The sequence below is a fragment of the Vigna unguiculata genome, chromosome 7, assembly GCF_037176805.1.
Source record: "Vigna unguiculata cultivar grain cowpea cultivar isolate G323 ecotype 2 chromosome 7, ASM3717680v1, whole genome shotgun sequence".
In the NCBI taxonomy this organism is placed as follows: domain Eukaryota; kingdom Viridiplantae; phylum Streptophyta; class Magnoliopsida; order Fabales; family Fabaceae; genus Vigna; species Vigna unguiculata.
The window spans coordinates 46745742-46767528 of NC_140798.1; the positions used below are offsets into that span (position 1 = coordinate 46745742).

At 30.6% G+C, this 21787-nt stretch overlaps 2 protein-coding genes and 1 pseudogene across 4 annotated transcripts; 1 reads left to right on the forward strand and 2 right to left on the reverse strand.

Annotated features, from left to right (window-relative positions):
• Nucleotides 1–961: 961 nt before the first annotated feature.
• LOC114192586 (uncharacterized) lies at nucleotides 962–4720 on the reverse strand (annotated as a pseudogene). Its single transcript, XR_014996509.1, has 5 exons — nucleotides 4379–4720; nucleotides 3893–4078; nucleotides 2780–2926; nucleotides 1971–2182; nucleotides 962–1831 (listed from the first exon to the last, which is right to left on the reverse strand). The product of XR_014996509.1 is annotated as an uncharacterized LOC114192586 (transcript).
• Nucleotides 4721–15625: 10905 nt separating this feature from the next.
• Nucleotides 15626–18071, forward strand: AMS (basic helix-loop-helix (bHLH) DNA-binding superfamily protein). 2 transcript variants are annotated; one of them, XM_085665190.1, is made up of 8 exons: nucleotides 15626–15755; nucleotides 15833–16015; nucleotides 16108–16186; nucleotides 16290–16358; nucleotides 16466–16752; nucleotides 16852–17398; nucleotides 17554–17730; nucleotides 17814–18071. In XM_085665190.1, exons 1-8 carry the CDS (start codon nucleotides 15655–15657, stop codon nucleotides 17979–17981), a joined length of 1611 nt encoding a protein of 536 aa, XP_085521316.1. In that variant the 5' UTR covers nucleotides 15626–15654; the 3' UTR covers nucleotides 17982–18071. The 2 variants fall into 2 exon arrangements, with proteins under 2 accessions (XP_085521316.1, XP_027936415.2); XM_028080614.2 differs by having other exon boundaries at nucleotides 15650–15755; nucleotides 16466–17398; nucleotides 17814–18069.
• Nucleotides 18072–18116: 45 nt separating this feature from the next.
• On the reverse strand, nucleotides 18117–18908 carry LOC114192682 (mavicyanin-like). The gene is made up of 2 exons (XM_028082460.2): nucleotides 18646–18908; nucleotides 18117–18547 (listed from the first exon to the last, which is right to left on the reverse strand). Exons 1-2 carry the CDS (start codon nucleotides 18857–18859, stop codon nucleotides 18195–18197), a joined length of 567 nt encoding a protein of 188 aa, XP_027938261.2. The 5' UTR covers nucleotides 18860–18908; the 3' UTR covers nucleotides 18117–18194.
• Between the last annotated feature and the right edge of the window lie 2879 nt (nucleotides 18909–21787).

Here is a 21787-nt window from a genome sequence, read left to right on the forward strand (position 1 = left end):
AATCTTCTATCTGGAATTATTTATTCAATAAAATATTAAAAAAATTCAGAGAATTAACTAAGTAATAATAAAAAAGAATTAAATCAGAGAGAACATATAAAACAAAGAAGAAATGTAGATATAAAATAAATTCAGCAAACTAACCTATCAGATACAAAAAATATAATTAATTTTAACAAAATTTAGAGATATGTCATATTTTTTATTCAATTTTGTCATATATTTTCGTTTACCGTTGAGTTTACATTCCTCACTTGACATTCATTAAATCTGTCACCGAAGTAAATTTAATTTCTTATGCATTCAACAAAAATAAATTTCAGACACATTTACACATTCCTAAAACAATTCTCAGAAGTTGATTGAAAAGTGTCGGGATATCTAGTCCAAAATTTCTCAAAAGAATCTTTTGTATTTTATTGAAAAGTTTATATTACATAAACAAAAACACAAAAACAAAAAACAAAGTAAAGTGCTACAAAAAAGAACAGTGAAAATAGAAAAACTCATCAGCGACTTGGTTTTGTTTTTTCCTGAATGCAACAACCTAGCCGAACCATTATCATACTTTGTTTGCGTATCGACCAAAGTTATTCTCTGTCCTTTTTAAGAGCCATTCATATTTTTGTTTTCAACTGCGAACATATAAATAAACATAACTTTTTTTCTCCGTTATTCACTTCAAAATAAACACGTAGATTTTTCCAATTTCAAAAGACTTTCAGGCATTCAGTCTCACCAACCAAACATAAAAGTATAGTGTGAAACACCGACAACATTTTATCATGTGAATAATAGAAAAAAAAAAGTATACATTTTCCAAGGAAATAACATAAAAAGTCTCGAATTAGTCGGTTATGACTACATTTTCAACCCAATGTTGTTGGGATATTTAAATATAAGTAAAAATAAATGAAAGTACAGTTTAAAAATGTGCATGTGTGGGTGCAATACGTAATCATATCAAACCTTCCCTGGCTTAAAAATATACGTACGTCATGCGTTTATTCAGTTCCATATTCTACAATTTAAGCAATATCATAACTCTGAGGACGAAATTTGAAAGAGAAATTTCATTACACTAGTTCATCTAGCAACGATTTGCTATCTAAATTATCAACCTTGGACCTCAGTAACATGATGTTCTTGTCCAAATCAGAAGACCTGAGTTCAAGCTCGCTTAATCGCTTTCTGATCTCTTCAATCCTTGTTTTCATATCCCTTACCTCTTCTTCTTTCTGAGCCAAACTTTCAAGGCTTGATTCTAGCTCTTTGTTCAGTGTTTCCACTTCACGATCAGAGTTAGCCTTTGCCATTTCTGCTACCTGGTGCTCATCGATCAGTTCAATGCTGTCAGCAATTTCATCAACTATGCTGCGCAACCAAGCCACACGAAGCTGTGCAGATTCTACATCCTTAATAATGGCCAACAATTCCTTGATTTTAGACTTTGTCAAGTCCATTACTGCTGTAGATTGTAGCTCTTGGACCACAAAGCACACACACTCCACATAATATGATCGCATCACAACTGATTCCAAGTGGCAACTTGCTCCTATATCACCATACTTTTCAAAGATGGATTTCAGAATTGGAGCAAAGCTTTCTTTCACATGGTATTTTCCGACGGGGACACGCGCCTCGGAAACCACCGACTCGGTCTCCTCGCGCTGTCGTCATTGTCATGGAGAGCACCAGAGAAGCAAAACTTCATGGACCCACCATCTGGTTTGGTGAGACCTCCCATGTCATAGACAGAGGTGATTGGAACAACTTTTGGTGAAGCATTTTTGTCCCCATTCTGCTTTGGTTGGACCTTGTTGTTGGTAGGCTTTCAAAGAAACAAGGACAAGAGACAAGTCAACTAAATGCTTGTTTGGTTTGCTTGCATTAGACCATAATATAAACAGAACTTTTGACTGAAGAAAATGTGAGGTTTGACCAAAAAAGGAGAAAAGAAAAGCCTCTACCATGACATCAAGGACATGTATTTCTCCAGAAACAGGTATTAGCTCGTTTCTTTTTGACTCCCCCTTTGTCTGCTCAGAATAACTTGATAATGGCGATGAAGCATCAGAGAGATAAATAGCACCAATCTTTGAGGGTGGAATGCTGTCAAGAACGGGGAGTTCTGGCTTGGAACCAACCTTCTTTTTCCTGTCAAAGTTCAATGACATGGTACCTGCAATTTAAAACAATACTCAGAATAGCAATAAGAAACATATTGACAGTGGAAGATCTTAGGTATACCAATGATCTGTTTATCACCTCCAAGTAACATATTTGACTGGTCAAACAAATCTGCTACTGGTTTTCTTAACCACCATTCAAAGTTGAATCATAGATAAATAATATCATGGTGGCCTGAAGCGTGTGGTCCATTCATATTATAATATATAATCAATGTCTATATTATCCTATAGTATGAATGCCATTAACTATGTATTTCTGAACTATACAAAACCAATTACACATATGGTGCAGGTTTATACAATAATGGACTGTGTAATGTTTAAATTGTAGACATCAGTAATGACAGTGAAATCTGTAATGACACTAGTCTTTTCATAAGGGGGGTGTGTGTGCATGTGACAGTTCTTTTCTGAAAGAAGATTAAATCAGATGAATGAATGGAGAAATCTTGCATTACAATTCTCTGAGTGCAGAAATTCAACACAAGACACAACTTACAAGCTATTAAATGGATTAAAATTAGAAAATTTTCACCGAATTTATATCACAGAAATCTTTAAATGGCGGATGAGAAATGGAGGGAAACCTGGATCAGCCCCAGACATTCTTTTCTGGCAGTTGTCATCACAGACATGGTATGGATTAGATGCTTTAGGGCAACCTGAGGAGGGCCTGCGTTTTCCTTCATTCATCTTTTTGCCAAGTTCACCATCTGTAACACTTCTGCGATAATCTGTGGAAAAAAGAAAAAAGACAGATCTTACAAGTGTTAAATTTTCTTTTTTTAATTTTTGCGGGCTCAGTATAAAGTTTCAAAGAAAGTTTATGTATATATATAAACAAGTCAAAACAGCTTCAGAAAAAAATGAGAAATGTCCATAAAGGGCGCAAGAAAACAGACATACAGAACAGGAACATATAGCAGAAAGCAGTTAGTAGGATTCAAAGCAGTCAAATTTTCAGGCATTCATTGCATTATTAACAGTTGGATGAAGATGGGACAATTGAACTTATGAACGCTTGTTCTAAGTCTGATTTGTTGAAAAAAAGAAAAACATGAGAATCAGACAGTTTTGAGTTGCTGAATGTATGAATGAACAGGAAACTAAATGCAGGGAACAAGGTTTGAAAAACTGGTCAGTGATCGCAATTATTGCCGCAAAGTTAACTCACTAAGACTACATCACTATCGCAATTGCAGGCACATCTGCCTCCAATTTCCAGTGTTAAAGGCCACAATCCACAATGTCTTGGATGAACCACATCTCAGATCAGACACCAAATAGTGGTTGAGAGTCCTTAGTCTACAGGCATAATCATCCTACGATCAAGGATGCGTGTTCTACCAAATGATAAAGGATACTAAGCCAAAAACAAGAAAAATCTCACTCTTTCTTCTCATTTTCTTCACCCTACATCGCCAAAGACGCGACATGAGGTGAAAAAACATGATGGGGACTACAAATTTAAAACCTTGGCCAGAATCAGGATTCTTCTTTTATAGGTGAGTAAAAAGGGACATCATCCCAATTAAACAGTTCACTCTATAGGACAAAAGAAGTGATTTTTAGCAAAGAATGCCACAAGCCAAAATCCACAACTTCGTGTAATTTATAACTAAAAACTGATGTCGAAATACACTGATATATTAGTGATAGCAGTTAATGATAAAAGTTGAGGAAACAGAAAAAGAACTGACCAGAACTCTTTTTGTTCTTAGTTGACTTGCCAGGCTTGGTTTCCTTGATCCTTTGCAAACAAGCCTCGGTGCATTCATGGTAGGGATTAGGAGCATAAACACAATTTTGTATAACTCTTCCGTTGTGAGCCATCTCTTTCTGAGTCTCCCCTGCCTCACCTTTCGTATCAACCGATCCTACTGTGACTGTTCCATCCAGTCAACAAAAACTCAATTAACCACAACTGATGCAAAAACATGTCCCATTAAAATCCTAGTAAATAGGGCAAACCTTTGCAAAACACAAACAATATATCTAAAAGATCTCATCATAGGCGAAACAAAAAAGGAAAACAGAACTAGACCCGACCCACATATGTTTTTAAAGGTTGTCTTTTTTTTTTAATGCATGCAGCCCTTTTTAACTCAAAGCATTTGCAGGTGAAGAAGTTGATCTATGGAAATTAAAGAGTGCAAGAGAAGGAACGGGAGGGAAGCACCACGTACAGCAGAAGGAGACACCCATGAAAGAGAAACAAAATAACAGAGAGGCGAATAAGGAGAAAAACCGAGGGATAGATAAGATATTGACAAGACAGAAAAGTAGCAACGAAAGACAGAGACAGCGTTGTTGGAAAGTTGAAGGGGTAGGTGGAACCTTACCCGAATTCCAAATGTAGAAGTGTCTGGTTATCACTTTTTTGTGTGTAGTTTCATCGAGGAAGCGAGGAATGAGAGAGAAATGTCTATGGGGGAAGCGTTGGTTTTTTGACTATGCAGGGGTGACATTAGAATTACAGAACCTTTTGAAAGTCTTTGACCATAGCAGCATAGAAATAATAAAAAAAAAAAGCAGAGAGAATAGATGAGGACGAAAGCATGCAAATGCGAAACCACTTTCGATTTGAAAGGTGGCATGACAGAGAAGAAAACAAGCCTTTGAAAATTTGTCAAACATCTAGAAACTCACGTGTTGTGCCGCTTCGTACGTGTGAAAACGTTTACTTCTCTTTGAGTTGTCATCGACCAATTGCACCTCTTTAATCACAGATCTTCTTTTTAATTAATTATTAATTTATTGCAAGTGTATGCTGCTTTGCAATTTCTTGTAATTCTTTTCTTTATTTAATCATTTTTCTCTTCCCGTCTTTAAATGAAAATTTTAAATTATTATTATTATTTCTTATTATCCCCAATTTTTCCAACTTTTATATTACCAGTTAAATAAAAAGTGTTCTTAAATAAAAAGGTGTAATTAATAAATTTTGAATTTTATAAAATTTATAATTAATTAATATTAAATAAATTCTAACTTTAATAAATATCAATACATTTTATTTAAGGATAAAATTATTCATAAATAAATAGTATATCATTATAATTATTTATTTATTTATTTTACATAAAAGAAATTAAAAAATAATTAAATAATTTTATTTTAATATTATTAAAAACATAAAATATAAATAAACATAAAAAAAATAAATTAACATAAAATAAAATATAATTTTTTAATAAAAGATAAAAATAAAAAATAATTAGCATATTTATGTTTAATTACATTTTAAATTTTAATAATATTAAAATATAATTATTTTATTATTAAAAAAATTTTATTAAATAAATTATCAAATGTGTAATATTTATGAATCTTTTATCTTTTAAATAAAATAAAATAAAATTTATAATTATTAAATTTATAATTTATTTAATATTACAATTAATAAATAACTGTTACAAAATTGATTATATCTAATTAGTAAAGTTGGCATTTTGCTAATAAAAATTAGGCATTCATCACTCTAGTTAATGTTCTCGATAAAAAATAAATATCAAGGAATAAATTTTTCGGTTACGTATTCATTACTTTGATTGTTGTTCTCGAGGAACTGTGTGGGTCCCTGCAGAAGATAACTTCCTCAGGTCAGGTTTTGCTGCCTGCCATCAGTGACCACAGAACTTCAACATTTTAACCTAATTATATTTTCAGTAATCCAATTTGAGATTATCAATTAAATTAAAATAATTATATATTATTTATACTTAAATATTCATTTATATTATGTAATACCTTTTTAACTTTTTAATTTATTCAATGATGGCGCATACATTTTTGACATCAAAAGAATTATCTTTTATAAAATATATATTATGTTTTCAAAATTTTAAAATTAAAACTATTCTCGTTCGGTAATATTAAAATCAAATCAGAAGCTATTTGACAATTTTAAAATAAGTTTAATTTAGCATGTGATGTTTTTTGAGAAAGCTGGCACTTATTCCATAATTACATAAAAACCCGAGACATTATTACAGAAGTAATCTTACACTGATTTTTTTATTAATTTTTAATACAATAAAAATATTTACCATGAATGTCTTAAAATGTTTCTATCTACAAGCACTATAATACATAAAAAGATATTGTAAAATATTTTTTTAAAATAGAATTTATCGCTTTCAATAAAATTCTCTATAAAAATATAAAAATACTGAAGAAAAAGTTAATTATCTCTGACCTCACCTTCACCGGCTTTTGTTGTTGTGTGAGTGATGCTACCACCAACCCCCGAACCCATTCAGATGCTCCTTCTTACACTTTTGGTTAATTGTATAATATTTTTTTAATTTTTAATTCATTTCATTATTTCACTACTTTTAAATATATCTATGTATATACATATGCAATTATTGACATTTATATATTATTAAACTATTTAGAGGAGTGTTTCTCTTGTGGATATAAAGTAAAAAAGTTATTAACAGAGTGATCTCACTGAGGCTGTGTTTTGGTTTTGAGAAAATAATAGATAAAAAAACTAACTAGACTTAGAATAAGTTGAGATGAGAAAAATAGATAAAATAAATAATTTTCAATGTTAATTTTAAAACAAAAAAATTAAATTTATGTAATTTAGTTTATTTAATAAAACAAATAGACTCAAGAAAAACGAGCAAAAAATAGTATAAAATTTTATTATCCAACCAATCACGCAAAATATTTTTCTTTTACATCTCTCCCCTCTATTCTGTTTAACCAAACACACCTAACATCACAAATTCTGTCGTACGTATGTCTAGGTACATGAAATTTCTTTATTCAACCCCAACATTTAAAAAATAAAAATATCTTTTGATTTTAATCTATATTTATATGTTTTAAATTTATTAATAATGAAATAAAATTACCCATGCTAAATTATAGTTAAAATAAAAGGACTATATACTTTTAAAATATTGAGAAAATATGAGTGGAAAAAAATTTCCAAATCGAGGTTGTTAACAACATCAAGTTACTCAAATTTTCCTTTCCTTCTCCCATTAATGCGGACCGAATTTGTGACTTTTGATAGTCTAAATTTTAAACTTTGTTACATTTCTTCATTGTTCTTATTAATTTAGTAATCGAGTTCAGAAATATATTCTCTAAATATTATTTTTTTCATTATAATAAAATATTATATTATTGCAATTTACTATATGTTTTTGGTTTTCATAATCGTGAAAAAAAAATGAAAAAACTCAAGTTTTTTAAGTTAAGTAGTTGAAGGTTCAAATTCTAATGTGTATAAAGACAAATTCTTTTGTTAGGATGATACAAATTAGATTTCTGAGATTCTTCATATTCCTTAAAAAACTAATTTTGATAAATTAGGGAGATTGTCTTTGACAATACATAGTTCGAATTAAAAGAGTTATTTGCTATGATGAATACCAAACGCAACTCCAATGAGGAGCATCATCTATAACCATTCAATTTAGAAAAAAAAAAAAAAAGTTGCAAAATTGTACATTAACCACTCATTTGAGTCTTGTTGTTGATACACAATCTCTAGAAAAACCATCAACATAGTTAAACCATCACTTTCATCTCTCTATTTTGTGTCCTTTGATATCAAAAGTCATTCAACATTAATATGCCACCTACCCATTACAATGGATAACCTTGATCCTATATTTCTAATAATAATGATGAAAACTTGATTTTAAAGAAATTTGTAACAAAAAAAAAACATTAATTTGCATGAACAAGTAGTTTCATCGTTTTCGACCTACTTAAGATACCACTTTTTGTGTTTCCCATCTTCATCAGCGTTGTTTAAAATGTCACATTTTAGAACATGTTTTAAAATTGCATGGAGATATATAATGGTTTATTAAAATCCTTATTTGTGGGTTTTCCCCCTGTCTGAGACCCCATTCACTTATTTTTATATATATAAATATTCCTAACCCAAACCACTCAATTATTATAAATTTATTTATTGCAGCAATTTGTAAGGCAGTGAAGTGACATATTCTCTTTTGTAACCAATCACAGTGCGTTTCATCCTTGTTCATTGGCCTGCATGAGCTGCCCCTAATTACAAATGTATGCACAAGAATCAATTTTTTTTTCTTAGGTTAATTTATTAGTTTGTTCTTCAAAAGTTGTTTATTAAGGGTAAGATGTGTGTTATTGTTAAAATGAAATAATCAATCAATGCTTTTATACATATATAACAAAGTCTCAAACGTATGTAGCTTATGTAACAAATATACATAGGAAGAAGTTATATTTTCCAACCTAAGTATCTATAATATGGAAGTTCAACAAATCGATTTAAAAGATTCCGAAAATCAAATTTGGAAAATTATGCGGATGGTTGTGATGATAGCTATATGACACCAAAGAAATAATATTATTTTTGGGAAAGAAAAGATAAATGTTTTGGAAAAATTTGGGAATTGGATTATTAGCAAGATGGTAATACGAGTTTAGACCATCGGCCAGCCTAAAAAATAATGTGGACGGGCTAGGATAGTGAATCCATAGGTTTGTAGTGGTCTCGTTTACATAAGCTCGTAACTTGTATCTCTTGTGGGTTGGACTATAAGTTCACATAAAAAAAAGTTGCACTTATATATATATCAGTTACTTATTTTTTCTAGATTCTTGCAATAACGTTTTAAATTTTTGTATGACCGAAAAAGACAAGTATTATATATTTTTTAATGTGCTAAAATTTGAAGAATACATCATGTATGTCAAAATACGAATATGATGAAAATATTGAATTATCAATTTATTATTAAACTCTCCAAAGTCTTTGCTTAATTTTGTGAACATTTTAAAGTTTCCCAATTTTTTTAACATTGAAAGTTTTTATCAAAAAAATAAAAACAAAAACAGGCTGACATGCGGATCTGCCAGTTTGCATTTATGTTGAACATACCAAACTTTTTAATCCACGTTAAAAAATACGAGACGAGACAGACTGGTCCGTGTTATGTGGGCCAAATTCGAAACAGACTGAACCGACTCGCATCGTAATCCCTAATTATTAGTAACTATAGTTCATTTCTCTCACTCTCATATTTTTGTTTTAAATGTTATATTTCCAAAATTAGTGCACTTTTATATAACGGGATTACAAAGATTTTTTTTTAAATGAAAATTCAATACACAATTTTATTTAAAAATAATCGAAACTCAATTTTACAATCACCCACCAACCTAACGTTGATTTTTAAAATTTAATTTAATTGCAATTAACCACCTAGGGGACTGAGAGCTAAAGATTGCGTGACACGTGTGATGATAAGAGATTGAGATTGTGGAAAACAAGATTTAAAAGAAAGTAATGAATTAAAAGGTGCAATGGAGGACTTTGGTCCTTGAGCGATGGCAACATTTAAGGACTTTTGCGACCTTAAAGTCTTTGATGTCCTTGGAACCACAATTTATTTGTGGCCTTGCTCTAAGAAATTACTTAGCCAAACAAAGTAGTCAAAAGAAAAATGTAGAAATGAAATGTTGTTGAATTGGGACCATTTTCATTGACATTGCATACGTAAAATCTCTAAAGTCTGCACCAAAATATTTAATATGTGACCAAAGTATATTTCATAAAGTTACGTCACTTTCCTTCTATCAAAACTTTTCTTTTCTCCTCCTACAATACAAATTACACTATGACAATTTTTCATGACGTACAATGAAATTTCGTAACCTAACGTGATTTCTTATATGTAACCAAATATAATTCCCTTAAAAAAATAAATTAACTCGGAAAAAGGAATATACAATGGGAGAATGAATATTCCACCTATTTGTCAAGATTGGAAAATAAATACATTCAACACTATACTTGTCATACCGTAATTTATCAATTTTAATAATGATATTTCATATAAAGTTAGCTATCTTTTTAATTGAATACTTAAATTATTTTATATTTTTAATCAAGTTTTTATTAATTGGTTGACGTGATTATTATTATTATTATATATATTATCTTGTTATTTTATTTTTATTAATCGAGTAATGTGATTATTATATATTATTTTACTATCATATTTATTTAATTTTACATATTAAAAAGATATGAGTTTTCTGGTTAATATAAAATGGTTAAATATTATACAAATGAGTTTTATTGTTTTATTGGATAACGATGTTCTCATCCTCAAAATTTAATATAGAGCTTAATTTTGTTATCATGATTTGAAATTATATTGTAAACATTTACAAACTTATATAAAATATAAGAATCTTTACTATCTTAATAATGACACCTTGTTTCAAAGATTAAAAGTCATCACTAAATTTTAACAATTGAGTCAAAATTAAGTTTTTAAAAATATTTAGGTATTTAACTACTCTTACCATATGCTGAATTAGTGTTTTTATCAATTAAAATTGTCAAAATCTTATTTAATACATATTATTGAACAAAATATATAAATCGGTGTTACTTTTACTTTATTAACTTCTTTTAAAATATTGATCACGGAAAAGTTATTGATAGTTTTCAACAAAAAGTAATATTTATATTATTATAAAAATAATCATTTTACTAGATATCAAAATTAATGGTTGGGTCTAGCCTCTTAGCCCATCTAAAAAGGAAAGGGATGTTAGTCTATTTGCAATTTGCACTTCAATTATCCAATCCATTAATTTAAGGGATGAAAGTATAAGTCAGTTCGTTGACCTTTTTAAAATTAAAGATTAAAATAAAAAAATAATTTTTTTATATTATAGATATAAATATATAATAATATTATAATTTAAATTATTAATACATACTGTAAGACCCTAGAAAATGGTGTTTTAAAAGTGATAGTGGTTTAAAAATAGTGAGACTCAAATATTTTAATATTAAAAGGCTTTAGTATAAATAGAATTGTTATAAACGAGTTTCATTATTTTAAAACACACCATCTCTCTAGAAACCACTTTTCTAGAGTTCTCTGACTTCTCTCTAGAGGTTCTGTCTCTCTGGTCGTCTGATTGAAGAACCGAGACCGTAGGATTGATCCTTTCGGCGAACTCTTCAAATTGGACCGATCAGTTTCTCCGTTCGCGTAAGTTGAGTTTTCGCTCTTTATTTTAGTCTTTTTCTGTTTTCTGTTGCATGCAGGCCCTCTTCCGCTTGCATGCGACGTTTTAATCATCAGTATGAGTCTCTGTTGATCAGTGATCATAACGGTATGTCCTGATCGTTCTTGTGATGTTTCTATGTGTAGATAGAGCATCCTGTGGAGTTAAAGGTGTTGACGTTTTTAAGGCGTTGACGTTTATAAAGTTGTCTAAACAGGATAACAGGTAAGGGAAGCTAACTGTTTTACTTTAATTTCGTATAGAAATCATTCTGATGACTTTGAATTGCATTATTGATTGTTGTATGAGTGCTTGAACTGTGTAATTGAGTGTATGCTTGGATTGTGCTAGATTTCTTTACTGTTGCATGTGAGAACAGATTGGGAATCTGGTATTTTCGCCTAAGCGAGCAGCTCTCGACTGAGCGAAAACACCAGAAACTCATCCCCTGTTTCTGCGCGAGATCTCGCCTAGGCGAGCTAGTCTTGCTTGAGCGAGAGTCACTCTCGTCTAAGCGAGACAACTTAGCCTGAGCGAGAATTCGCCCAAAGTTTGGGTTGTTCTCTGTTTCGAGCCTCGCTTAAGCGAGAATGACTCGCCTAAGCGAGAGAGCTCTTTTCGCCTGGGCGAGACCTTCTAGCTTGGGCGAGAACCTCTGCAACTGAGTGTTATTTCTGTTTCTAATGGATGAAGCTATGTTTGAATGTTAAAATATGAACTTAGTTATGATATGCATGAATTGTTATGACTGGTAATATGTGCGGTGAAATTGCATGAAGTTGGAATATGAGAAGAAGTGGTTGAACTAGGATTTCAAGGGAAATTCTAAGAGGAATGTTTTAGTGTATGTAAGGACATAAGGACTCACTTTTGGTTGGTATCCTGACGCTCCTAGTAACCATTAAGACTCATGTAGAGTATGATGGATTATGTCGGGGGGAGTAGCAGGAGGTCCTGGTCTATGGACCCGATCCGCCATAGAGGTGATGGGACTTACCTTGGGAGTGGTTGGGTGATAACCCCTTGTGTCCAAACTCTGCAGAGTTTGGGAACCATCGCAGGTGCAAGCCACCAAGAGATCCGATGTCGCTTACATAATCCGGATATTGAGTCTAGAGTCATGTAAATGTGTTGTGGTGGTCTATATGATTCTGGTGATAATGAAAAAGATTGTGTGGTTTCTGTTTATAATTGAACTGCATGATTCCTTAATCAGATTAGCTTACCCTTGCTTTTTGTGTTCCTGTCTTGTGTTGTATGTTTCCTTTTGCGATGATCACCTATTCGGTGGGAGCAGATGTGGTTGCAGTGTCAAAGACACTTCTGGAGGATGAAGAGCCATCGTGTTAGTGTTGAAGAGGAGGTTTCCAGTGGGAGCTTTAGCAGTGGTCAGTAGTACAGAGTTTATTAGTTTAGTTTAAGTGTATAAGTGATATATTTTTATAGTCATACCTTTTGTAAGACTGTATTAATATATTGGGTACACTGGATTATCTGTTTTGGAACTATGATGAAACTCCCTATTTTTATTGGTTTTAAGCTGCTGAAATTGGGATGTTACACATACAAATTAAATTATAATTATTAATTATAATAAAATCATTTAACATATAAATATAATAATTATTTTGATTTATTTAATTAAAATTATTAATAATTAATTAAAAGTTTATGAAATATTTTATATGATTAAATAATATATATATATATATATATATATTAAAAGAAATTAAAAATTGAAAATAAATTAAAATAAATTTTAAAATAATTAAAAGGCGATGATCAGTCCAACTTGTCTCTTAAATCCATTTTGCTAGATAGAATTATTACGAGTGACCTATTTTGATTTGATGATTCAATCCAACCTGATTTTAACGAACGTAATCAAAACGGGTAAGACACTTACAATAATCATATAAATTAGTTATATTAAAAATTAAAACTTTTTATTAGTATATAAAGTTAATTACCTTGATTTTCGATGTGGTACTTTTTTACATGTTGTACTTTGTAAATATGTGCTGTTGGTATATTGCGTTTAAAAACATTTTTTAAACCTAAATAAAACGTCTCAATTTGGAAAGATATAAAGTAATGATTTACAAAGTTTAATTTATTTTTTTTAGCAAATATTTTATATGATCCTACATATAAAATCATTATATGACTTCTAAAAATTTATAAACTGTTCTTGTCTATATATATATATATATATAACCCCACCTATAAAGTATATGATTCCATATTGAAACACCAATTTCACTTTCAATCTGTGCATCAATCTAATACTAAAAAAATATTCATGCATTTCAAATACCCATTTTCACTCCAATTCAGCATATACACAAAATCTTCCAAAACTGAAAGTATAATATGCCAGAATTACTTCCTGTTTTTTCTTTTTTTAAGTCTTGTACACTTTTTAACATTTAATTAAATATTGAGTTATAATACATGAACCAATAACAAGCAAAATATTTTGAAGATATCTGATAATGTGACCTATAATATATTATTTTATTATTTAATATTTAATACAAAAATCAAATTTTATTTTTTTTAACGGAAGTATTTTAAAGAGTGTATTATTGTATTCATGCTTTTTTTTTTCTGTTTTCAGTTTTAATCCGTGTCAAAATTACCCATTTCTCTTTTTATTTTATTAATTTATTTTCTGTTTCTCTCTTCCTCGTATGTTTATACCTTCACATTCTGCTTTATGTCTATACACCTTCACATTCTTCTTTAAGAACCTGATTTCTTGACACTATAATTATATGCTTTTATAATTATAAAAAAGAAAAAAGAAAAAAAACAAAATATGTAAATTAGTTATATTATATGAATTTATTGTAGGGTCATAGTATGAGAGAAATAAAGTATAGACTCCAAAACTAGTTGAGCGTTGAAGTTTGATGAAAATTAAAATTTTCCATATAAAAAATCAAGGTTAATGTCTAAGATAAACTTTCATATTTGCACTATAAGAAGTGCGTATAAATTCTTTTATTTCCTTTTGTGTTTAATATTAGCAATGATGATACATGGAATGGAAAACTTAATCTTGTGTATATCTATTACCTACTTGATTTTTCTTTTTATTTTTCTTTCTACTTTTGACTCTTTCGATTTTATATTTTTTTACGTGATTTAATATTAAATATTGATTTTTTTTAAAATAAAAGATAACATTATATTAATCAATATTCCATACTATTAAGCTCCATTAAAAAGAACAATATAAAAGTTAAATTACGGGAGTCAAAATATGATTTTTCTTTATCGAATCATATAACTCGTAAATCTATCACTTTTATTCTTTATAAATGTATACTAAGTGTGAATATATAAATGATTTTTGTTTAACATTACGAGTAGAGTAGTTGAGGATTTGAGAGAATATAGTATCCGAAAGGAATGAAAAGCTTTAGCAAGTAGTTAAGGTTTCGTACGCCATCTTGGATCATGCAATATGTTCCTTCCATCATCACCAACTCATCTATATCTTTCAATTCACCTTTCTTTCCTCATTTCTCGTTTCTCTTCCTTAACTAAACACAACGCAAAACAACTATTTCATTGCAAAAATCACTCTCTCTCTCTCTCTCTCTATCTATATATCATTCACCCTCTGCACTTCACCTACCATAGTAACAGCCACGCTCCAAATTTTATATATAAAAACATATTCTTATCAAATAAACAAGGAAAGTACCAGGTGTGTGTGCTTTCAATGTTGTCTGCATCTTCATTTTCTTCCTAGCCACCATTCCTACAAGGAACTTTGCTTCTGCTCTTGGTTTGCTCAGATGGTGCAGTTAACTGTTGCTATCGACTAAGTTTGTATAAATTTCAGTTTTTGTTTCAATTTTTCACTCAGCTTTTCTTGCTTTAGTCAAAGGATCAAGTAACCATATAGAGCCACTTTGCTTTTCTGAACTAAAACAAGAAGTTTTACTATCATCATCTAGGTTTATATATCTCATTCCTTTTCTATTTATATGGGGTATCTGCGTCGATGCATGTGGGTGTTTCAAAAGTGCAAGCTATTATATATAAGCATATCAAGTGACATACATGTATACATATATATATATATCGAAGCTTGAAGGAACAAATCAAACGAATGATTCAAATGAGAAAATAATTAAAATCATCTGGACCGTGATGTAATGCTGTAAAACTAAGATTATAATAACTCTTCTCAACTCCTGTGATATTCTGACATAGATATGCATCGTACATATATATCACATTATCATATAATTAACACATGTTTATTGTTTTATATGTACAAGAATATACTACACATAAGACACAAGTCAATTCGATATCTGACAAACTCTCTTGATTGGTTTGGTACCTCGGTTGTGTCGGCTAGCCAGGGTTATTCTCAGAATCAATTTGCAAAGGTGACATGAACATGATCATGCAAAACTTGGTGGAAAGACTAAGATCCCTTGTGGGTTTGAACGGATGGGACTACTGTATCTACTGGAAATTGAGTGAAGACGAAAGGTTATACATGATTATCTGATTATTCTTATTTTCTTCTGTCTTTCTCTTCTTGTGTTCAATTTTAATTGTTGCTATAGGTTTCTGGAGTGGTTGGGTTGTTGTTGTGGTGGCACTGAAAGCAACCAAAATGGTGGTGAAGAACATCTTTTCCCTGTGTCTTCTGTGGTTTCATGCAGGGATACCACTTATCCTCACCCCAGAACAAAGCCCTGTGATCTTCTTTCCCAACTTTCCACTTCCATATCCATAGATAATTCTGGGTTTGTATTTTTTCATCTTATAGAATTCCAATACTCCCTTTCCCTTTATCTATGGTGTTCTGTATTCTTAGCCAGTATACTACAATCAACAGGATTTATACACAGACCCTATTAACAAACCAACCCAGTTGGGTGAACTATTCCAATAGCTTGGATTCAAGCATTTTGGATGTAAGTCAATTTTTTTATTTATTTTCATTTCATTCCAATCCAAAGGAATTTACTTTTTCCATCTAAATTCATACATATTGAGTTTATATATATATTTTTGCAGGAAACAATGGGGACCCAGGTTTTGATTTCAGCGCCAGGTGGACTAATTGAACTGTTTGTAACCAAACAAGTACTGTCATATCATATCATATAATATATAACTTTATGTGTTCTTGTAGGCAGCATTTATAGAATGTATAAATAGATTAAACTTTTTTTTTTCTCTTTCTGTAACAGGTGCCTGAAGATCATCAAGTAATAGATTTTGTCACAAACCAGTGCATTGAAGCGGTGAACCAGTCGATGAGCTTCAACATTGACGTGAATGCAATGAGCAACATGCAACCAAACCCACTTTTAGGCGATGAAAACGAAGGGAACAACAGCAGGAACACTCATTTTCACCCCTCAGAACATGTCATCACTATGGACCACCGCATCGGCATGTGCAGTTCTCCACTGAACTTCATGCAGCAGTTCAACTACAACCAGCTAAACAGAATGAAGAGCGATGCCTTTTCTGAAGAATACCAAGGTTCCTTCCTTCACGACAAGCAAACCAACCCAGAAGACGAGCACGACGCGTATCAGAAAAGCCTCATGACAACGGATTCACAGTACATGGAGTCTCTGGAGGCAAAAGAGAAGCAAGAGGAGGACAAGGAGTTGCTGAAACATGTTGTTGCTCGATCCGATTCAATGTCGGATTGCAGTGAGCAGAACGAGGAAGAGGAAGATGGAAAGTATAGGAGGAGAAATGGGAAAGGGAATCAGTCCAAGAATCTCATGGCTGAGAGGAAGAGAAGGAAGAAGCTCAATGACAGGTTATACAAGCTTCGTTCTTTGGTTCCACGGATCTCTAAGCTGGACAGAGCCTCTATCCTTGGAGATGCTATTGAATACGTAAAGGATTTGCAGAAGCAAGTGAAGGAGCTGCAAGATGAGCTTGAGGAAAATGCAGACACAGAAAGCAACTGCATCAATGGGAATAATGATAACAACAATAATAATAATAACAATAATCAATATGTGGGTGTAGGTGAACTGTGTCCAAACTCTGAACATGCTAAGGGCCAATCTGGGTTGCATGTGGGTACATCAGGGAATGGCTATGTATCAAAACAAAAGGAGGATGCAGCAGTGATTGACAAGCAAACCCAGCAAATGGAGGTACCTATATATACATATAGTACAAAACCCACTTCAATTGTATGCAAAAGATCATTACTTTATACTCTATCATGACTAATCTTTACGTTTCTTGTTCTAGTTTAGAGATACGGTGTTATGTTTTGGATATAATTGTAAGATTTGGGTAATTGCAGCCGCAAGTGGAAGTGGCACTGATAGATGGGAATGAGTATTTTGTGAAGGTGTTCTGTGAACACAGGCCTGGTGGGTTTGTGAAGTTGATGGAGTCGTTGAACACAATTGGCATGGATGTGGTGCATGCCACGGTAACCAGCCACAAGGGTCTGGTGTCAAATGTTTTTGAAGTGGAGGTGATTAACTTAGATGTTTTCTTGTATTGTGTCATGTTGAGCAGAAAAATTACATGGTTATTCTGTTTTTGAATGTTGAGCAGAAAAAGGACAATGAAAGTGTGGAGGCTGAAGATGTAAGAGAGTCGCTGCTGGAGCTGACGCGGAACCGTTATAGAGGATGGAGTCATGAGGTCACAGCAACTTCAGAGAATGGTGTGGGAAGGGATCAACACCAGATACCATCCTATTCCCACCATTTTCATACTTAATTTCTTTATGTTAAGTCTTTTCTCATCAACTTTGTTATTCAAATTTTTAATAACCTTTCATCAATTGTATTGATGCAAACTTGTATAAACTTTAATCACTATATTATATGAGTAGAATCAATGCATGAAAGGATGTAGCAGAAGACTCTTTTTTATGCTTCATCTGTGAGTGACAGTAGAAATAAATAATCAAATCACATACCTAAGACAAATTCACCAAAAATAATAGTTGAAGAGAAACAATCCTAAAGGAATAGAATTGTGAAACACTCTCCATCTTTGAGATACAAAATAAGTGGTACAAGAATTATCCAAAGGAGCTGGTTCAATTGATGGTGGTTGCATCATTTGCAATGCAGCATCTTTCACTTCAATTCCAAACCTCATTCCTCCATAGCAGTGCCCTGCAAAGTTGCAGATGAACCAGTATTTCTTCACCTCACTCAGAGCCACTTCATCTTCTCCACTCTCATACTTAGCCAACACTCCACTATCTGCATCACACGATCTGAAACTCTCTTCTGTCACTTCATACACATTATGTTGCCCTTTAATGTACCTGAAAACTGAACCAAAACAGCACCAGAAAAAAACTCAATTGAAAGATGATAACATCATAGGAATGAATGCCTTGAAAAGAAAAGACAAATGTTGAATGAGATACCAAGAACATCACCACGGCTAAAATTGTATCTCCCTGCCCATGAAGCATAATTTGTTTGGCTACTACTCCATTCATCTTGGTCACCAACAGTGTAAACACTAGCCATGACATGCTTCAAGGGAAAAGTAATGTGCAAAGCAAGAATTGAGAGCATGAAGGTGCAATTTTTTAGAAAATTTGTAGCCCCCATGTCTGTGAAAATATAAGATGTCATTAAGTAGTGGCTGAAATGAGGGTGGATATAGTCACTTTGCTTGTGTTTGAAGAAGCATTTCAATCTAATGTGTGAAAGTGTGAAGTTTGTTCTGTCATGATTTGGCATTCAAAAGATGCTACCATTACAAAATGTGCATAATAAAATACAGAAAGAAAGTGCCTAATGGACCAAAAAACAGACTTCAAGTTTTACAAGCTGGCAGAATGATTGTTAACTTCACACCAAAGATACGTTATGTATGTGTTGTAGTTTTTTATGAAACTTTAATGGAAAAAATTAGTAATTAAATGCTGATGGTGGAATTGATTCCCAAATATTATGGCTTCAGAGTAGTTGAAATGCTGCTGCTGCTAACTTAAGAGTTTATAAATGAGTTGTGGAGACTCATGAGTCAATTATATTTGTTGAAATGACAACAAGTTATTTTCAGAACTAAAAACCAAAAATGTTTTCCAACAACTTATGATGGTAGGTGCCGATGTTCTGAAAAAATGGATCTTTATGATATGAAAATGACAAGCACTTCGAAAACTCTGAATCTACTTGCTCCCCAATTTTATCATAATTTACACTTTATTTTCTACCATGCATTAATTTTTCACTACCATCCAAATCTAACAGACTTTTGTTACTCTATCTAGTATTATTTAATGTAAGAGCGAATCATCATTGTAGTCTAATTATGTCAAATAATAGTTTTAGAAAAAATATAATTATTTTCTTACCTAAATAAGAGTTAGTCTCCACATTAGTCTTCAACCCTATTGATGAATAAAGTAAGAGAAACCAGTGAATCCAGTTTAAGTGCTAATTCATGAAGCTTACCTTTGATTTGTTTATACAATTTAATTTAATGGTGGAAGCAACTTGAATAACTAAAAACAAAATCAAAAGTTCAATTTTGATGGATTTTTAGAAGAATTTTCATCAAGGAATTCAACAAATTTGAGTTCAATTCACCAGAAATTTGATACTATCTTTAACTCAAAAAAATGTTAATTTGTGTTTTTTTTTTAATCTTATCTGATGCTAAAACTTTTTCAATTTTATACAACATAAAACTAAACTCGTGAATCTTTAAAAAGAATTCACTGGAAAGATTCAACAACTATAAAAACCTGAACCAAATCTACATGACAAAAAAATATATTACTTTTAACCAAAAAATTTAATGTAATGAGTATATGGATTTTTTCTTTTATATATTATGCACCTTTCTTATTTTTATATAATATAAGATTTAAATTAAAATTTTATTTCTAACAAAATTCTTAGATTTCTACTAGCCGTTGGTAACCTATTCTTTTATGGATTAAACATGTCCATCAATATGATCGCAAGAGTGATCACCAAGTGTGGGATGCATTAAGTGGCAACACATCAGTTTAAAAAGAATGCATTATATAATTATCTTAAATTTTATTTGATTCCTGGTTGTTATTTTTTTATAACTTTTTCTTTCAATTGTAATTTAATTAGTTTAATTTTTTCCATACATTTCCTTTGTTATTTGTTTATTTTATCCGCTAAAAAACAAATATAATTGTTCATTTAAGTTATGCTTGATGGACATGTTAGAATGGGACACATAAAACATGTGAATTTTATTTAATGTTCGGTGTGCCAACAAATTAAAAAGAAAATACCTATGCACTTTAGTTCCATTAAAAGATTTAAAATACCGAGAATATAATGAATACATTATTTCATTCACTCACTTAACTCTGACTAATTTGTGAATGAGAAGAAGAAAATGAGTAAAAATACATTAGTTTTAGAAAAATAATTGAAAATATGATAAGATAAAATGTTTTTCTTAATTAAATAATTGTTCATTTTCTTTAGTTCATATTTCTTGAATTTATAATTTTTAGGAATAATTTTTCTTGTAATTTAAGGAATGCAAAATAAACAAGAAGTATATACCAACAGTGTGAAGTTTTTAATCAGTTGGTTTCCTTCATTTCTTCTCTTTCTCTATTATTCTATATATTACTTGGTTTATTAATTTCAAAGTATTTATTAACTGTTTTGACACTAACGATAGTGATACACGTATTTTTCAGTTCTGGTTAACTTTAAGGGGCAAGTGAAAAAAAATATAAGAAGTTTTTTTTTTTTATAAAGCATTATTTTCACTAAAAATATCTATATTCCAGTTTATCTACTTTCTTTTATGTCCTCTAACTTTAAATGTATTTTTATATTTTTCTTAACACTGTCTAAACACTATTTCTCTCTATACTATTCAACCGCTTAGAGAATGAACATTTAAACACTGTCTAAACTTATGAATATTTTTCACGTTAATTCTATTAAAAAAATTATTATAAACTTAAAAATGTTATTATTATTTTTTTCTAAATATCTTTTAACATAATATGTATTTAAATATAATATATCACTATAAGAAAATCTTGAATTAGAAACCAATTTTAAAAATAAAAAATAGTTAGTCATTATAATGACTAATTTAAATATCAATTTACGAGATTGAAAATTATTTGTTACTAAAATAGTCACTATTATAAATAACAAATTATAATTTGTTACTAAATTGATTACTAATTAATTAGAGATTAATTTAGAAACTAATAAATCATTTTGGTAGTCAATACTTATATAATTAATTTATAGTGACCAATTTCCTTTGATAATCAAAACCATTATAATTACTTTTAAAATCAATTTAGTAACTAATCATAATTTTTTATTTATAATAGTGATTGTTTTATAGTAGTTAATAATTTTTAATTTTGTAAATTAATGATATCTAGATTGGTCAGTATAATTAATAAATAATTATTAATCATTAAAATTCACCATTGTTTAGATGAAATTTTCTTATAGTGTATATTTACTAACATAAAAAAACACACCCAAAAAATCATCAAATGCACATATTTAAAACTAGTTTACTTAAAA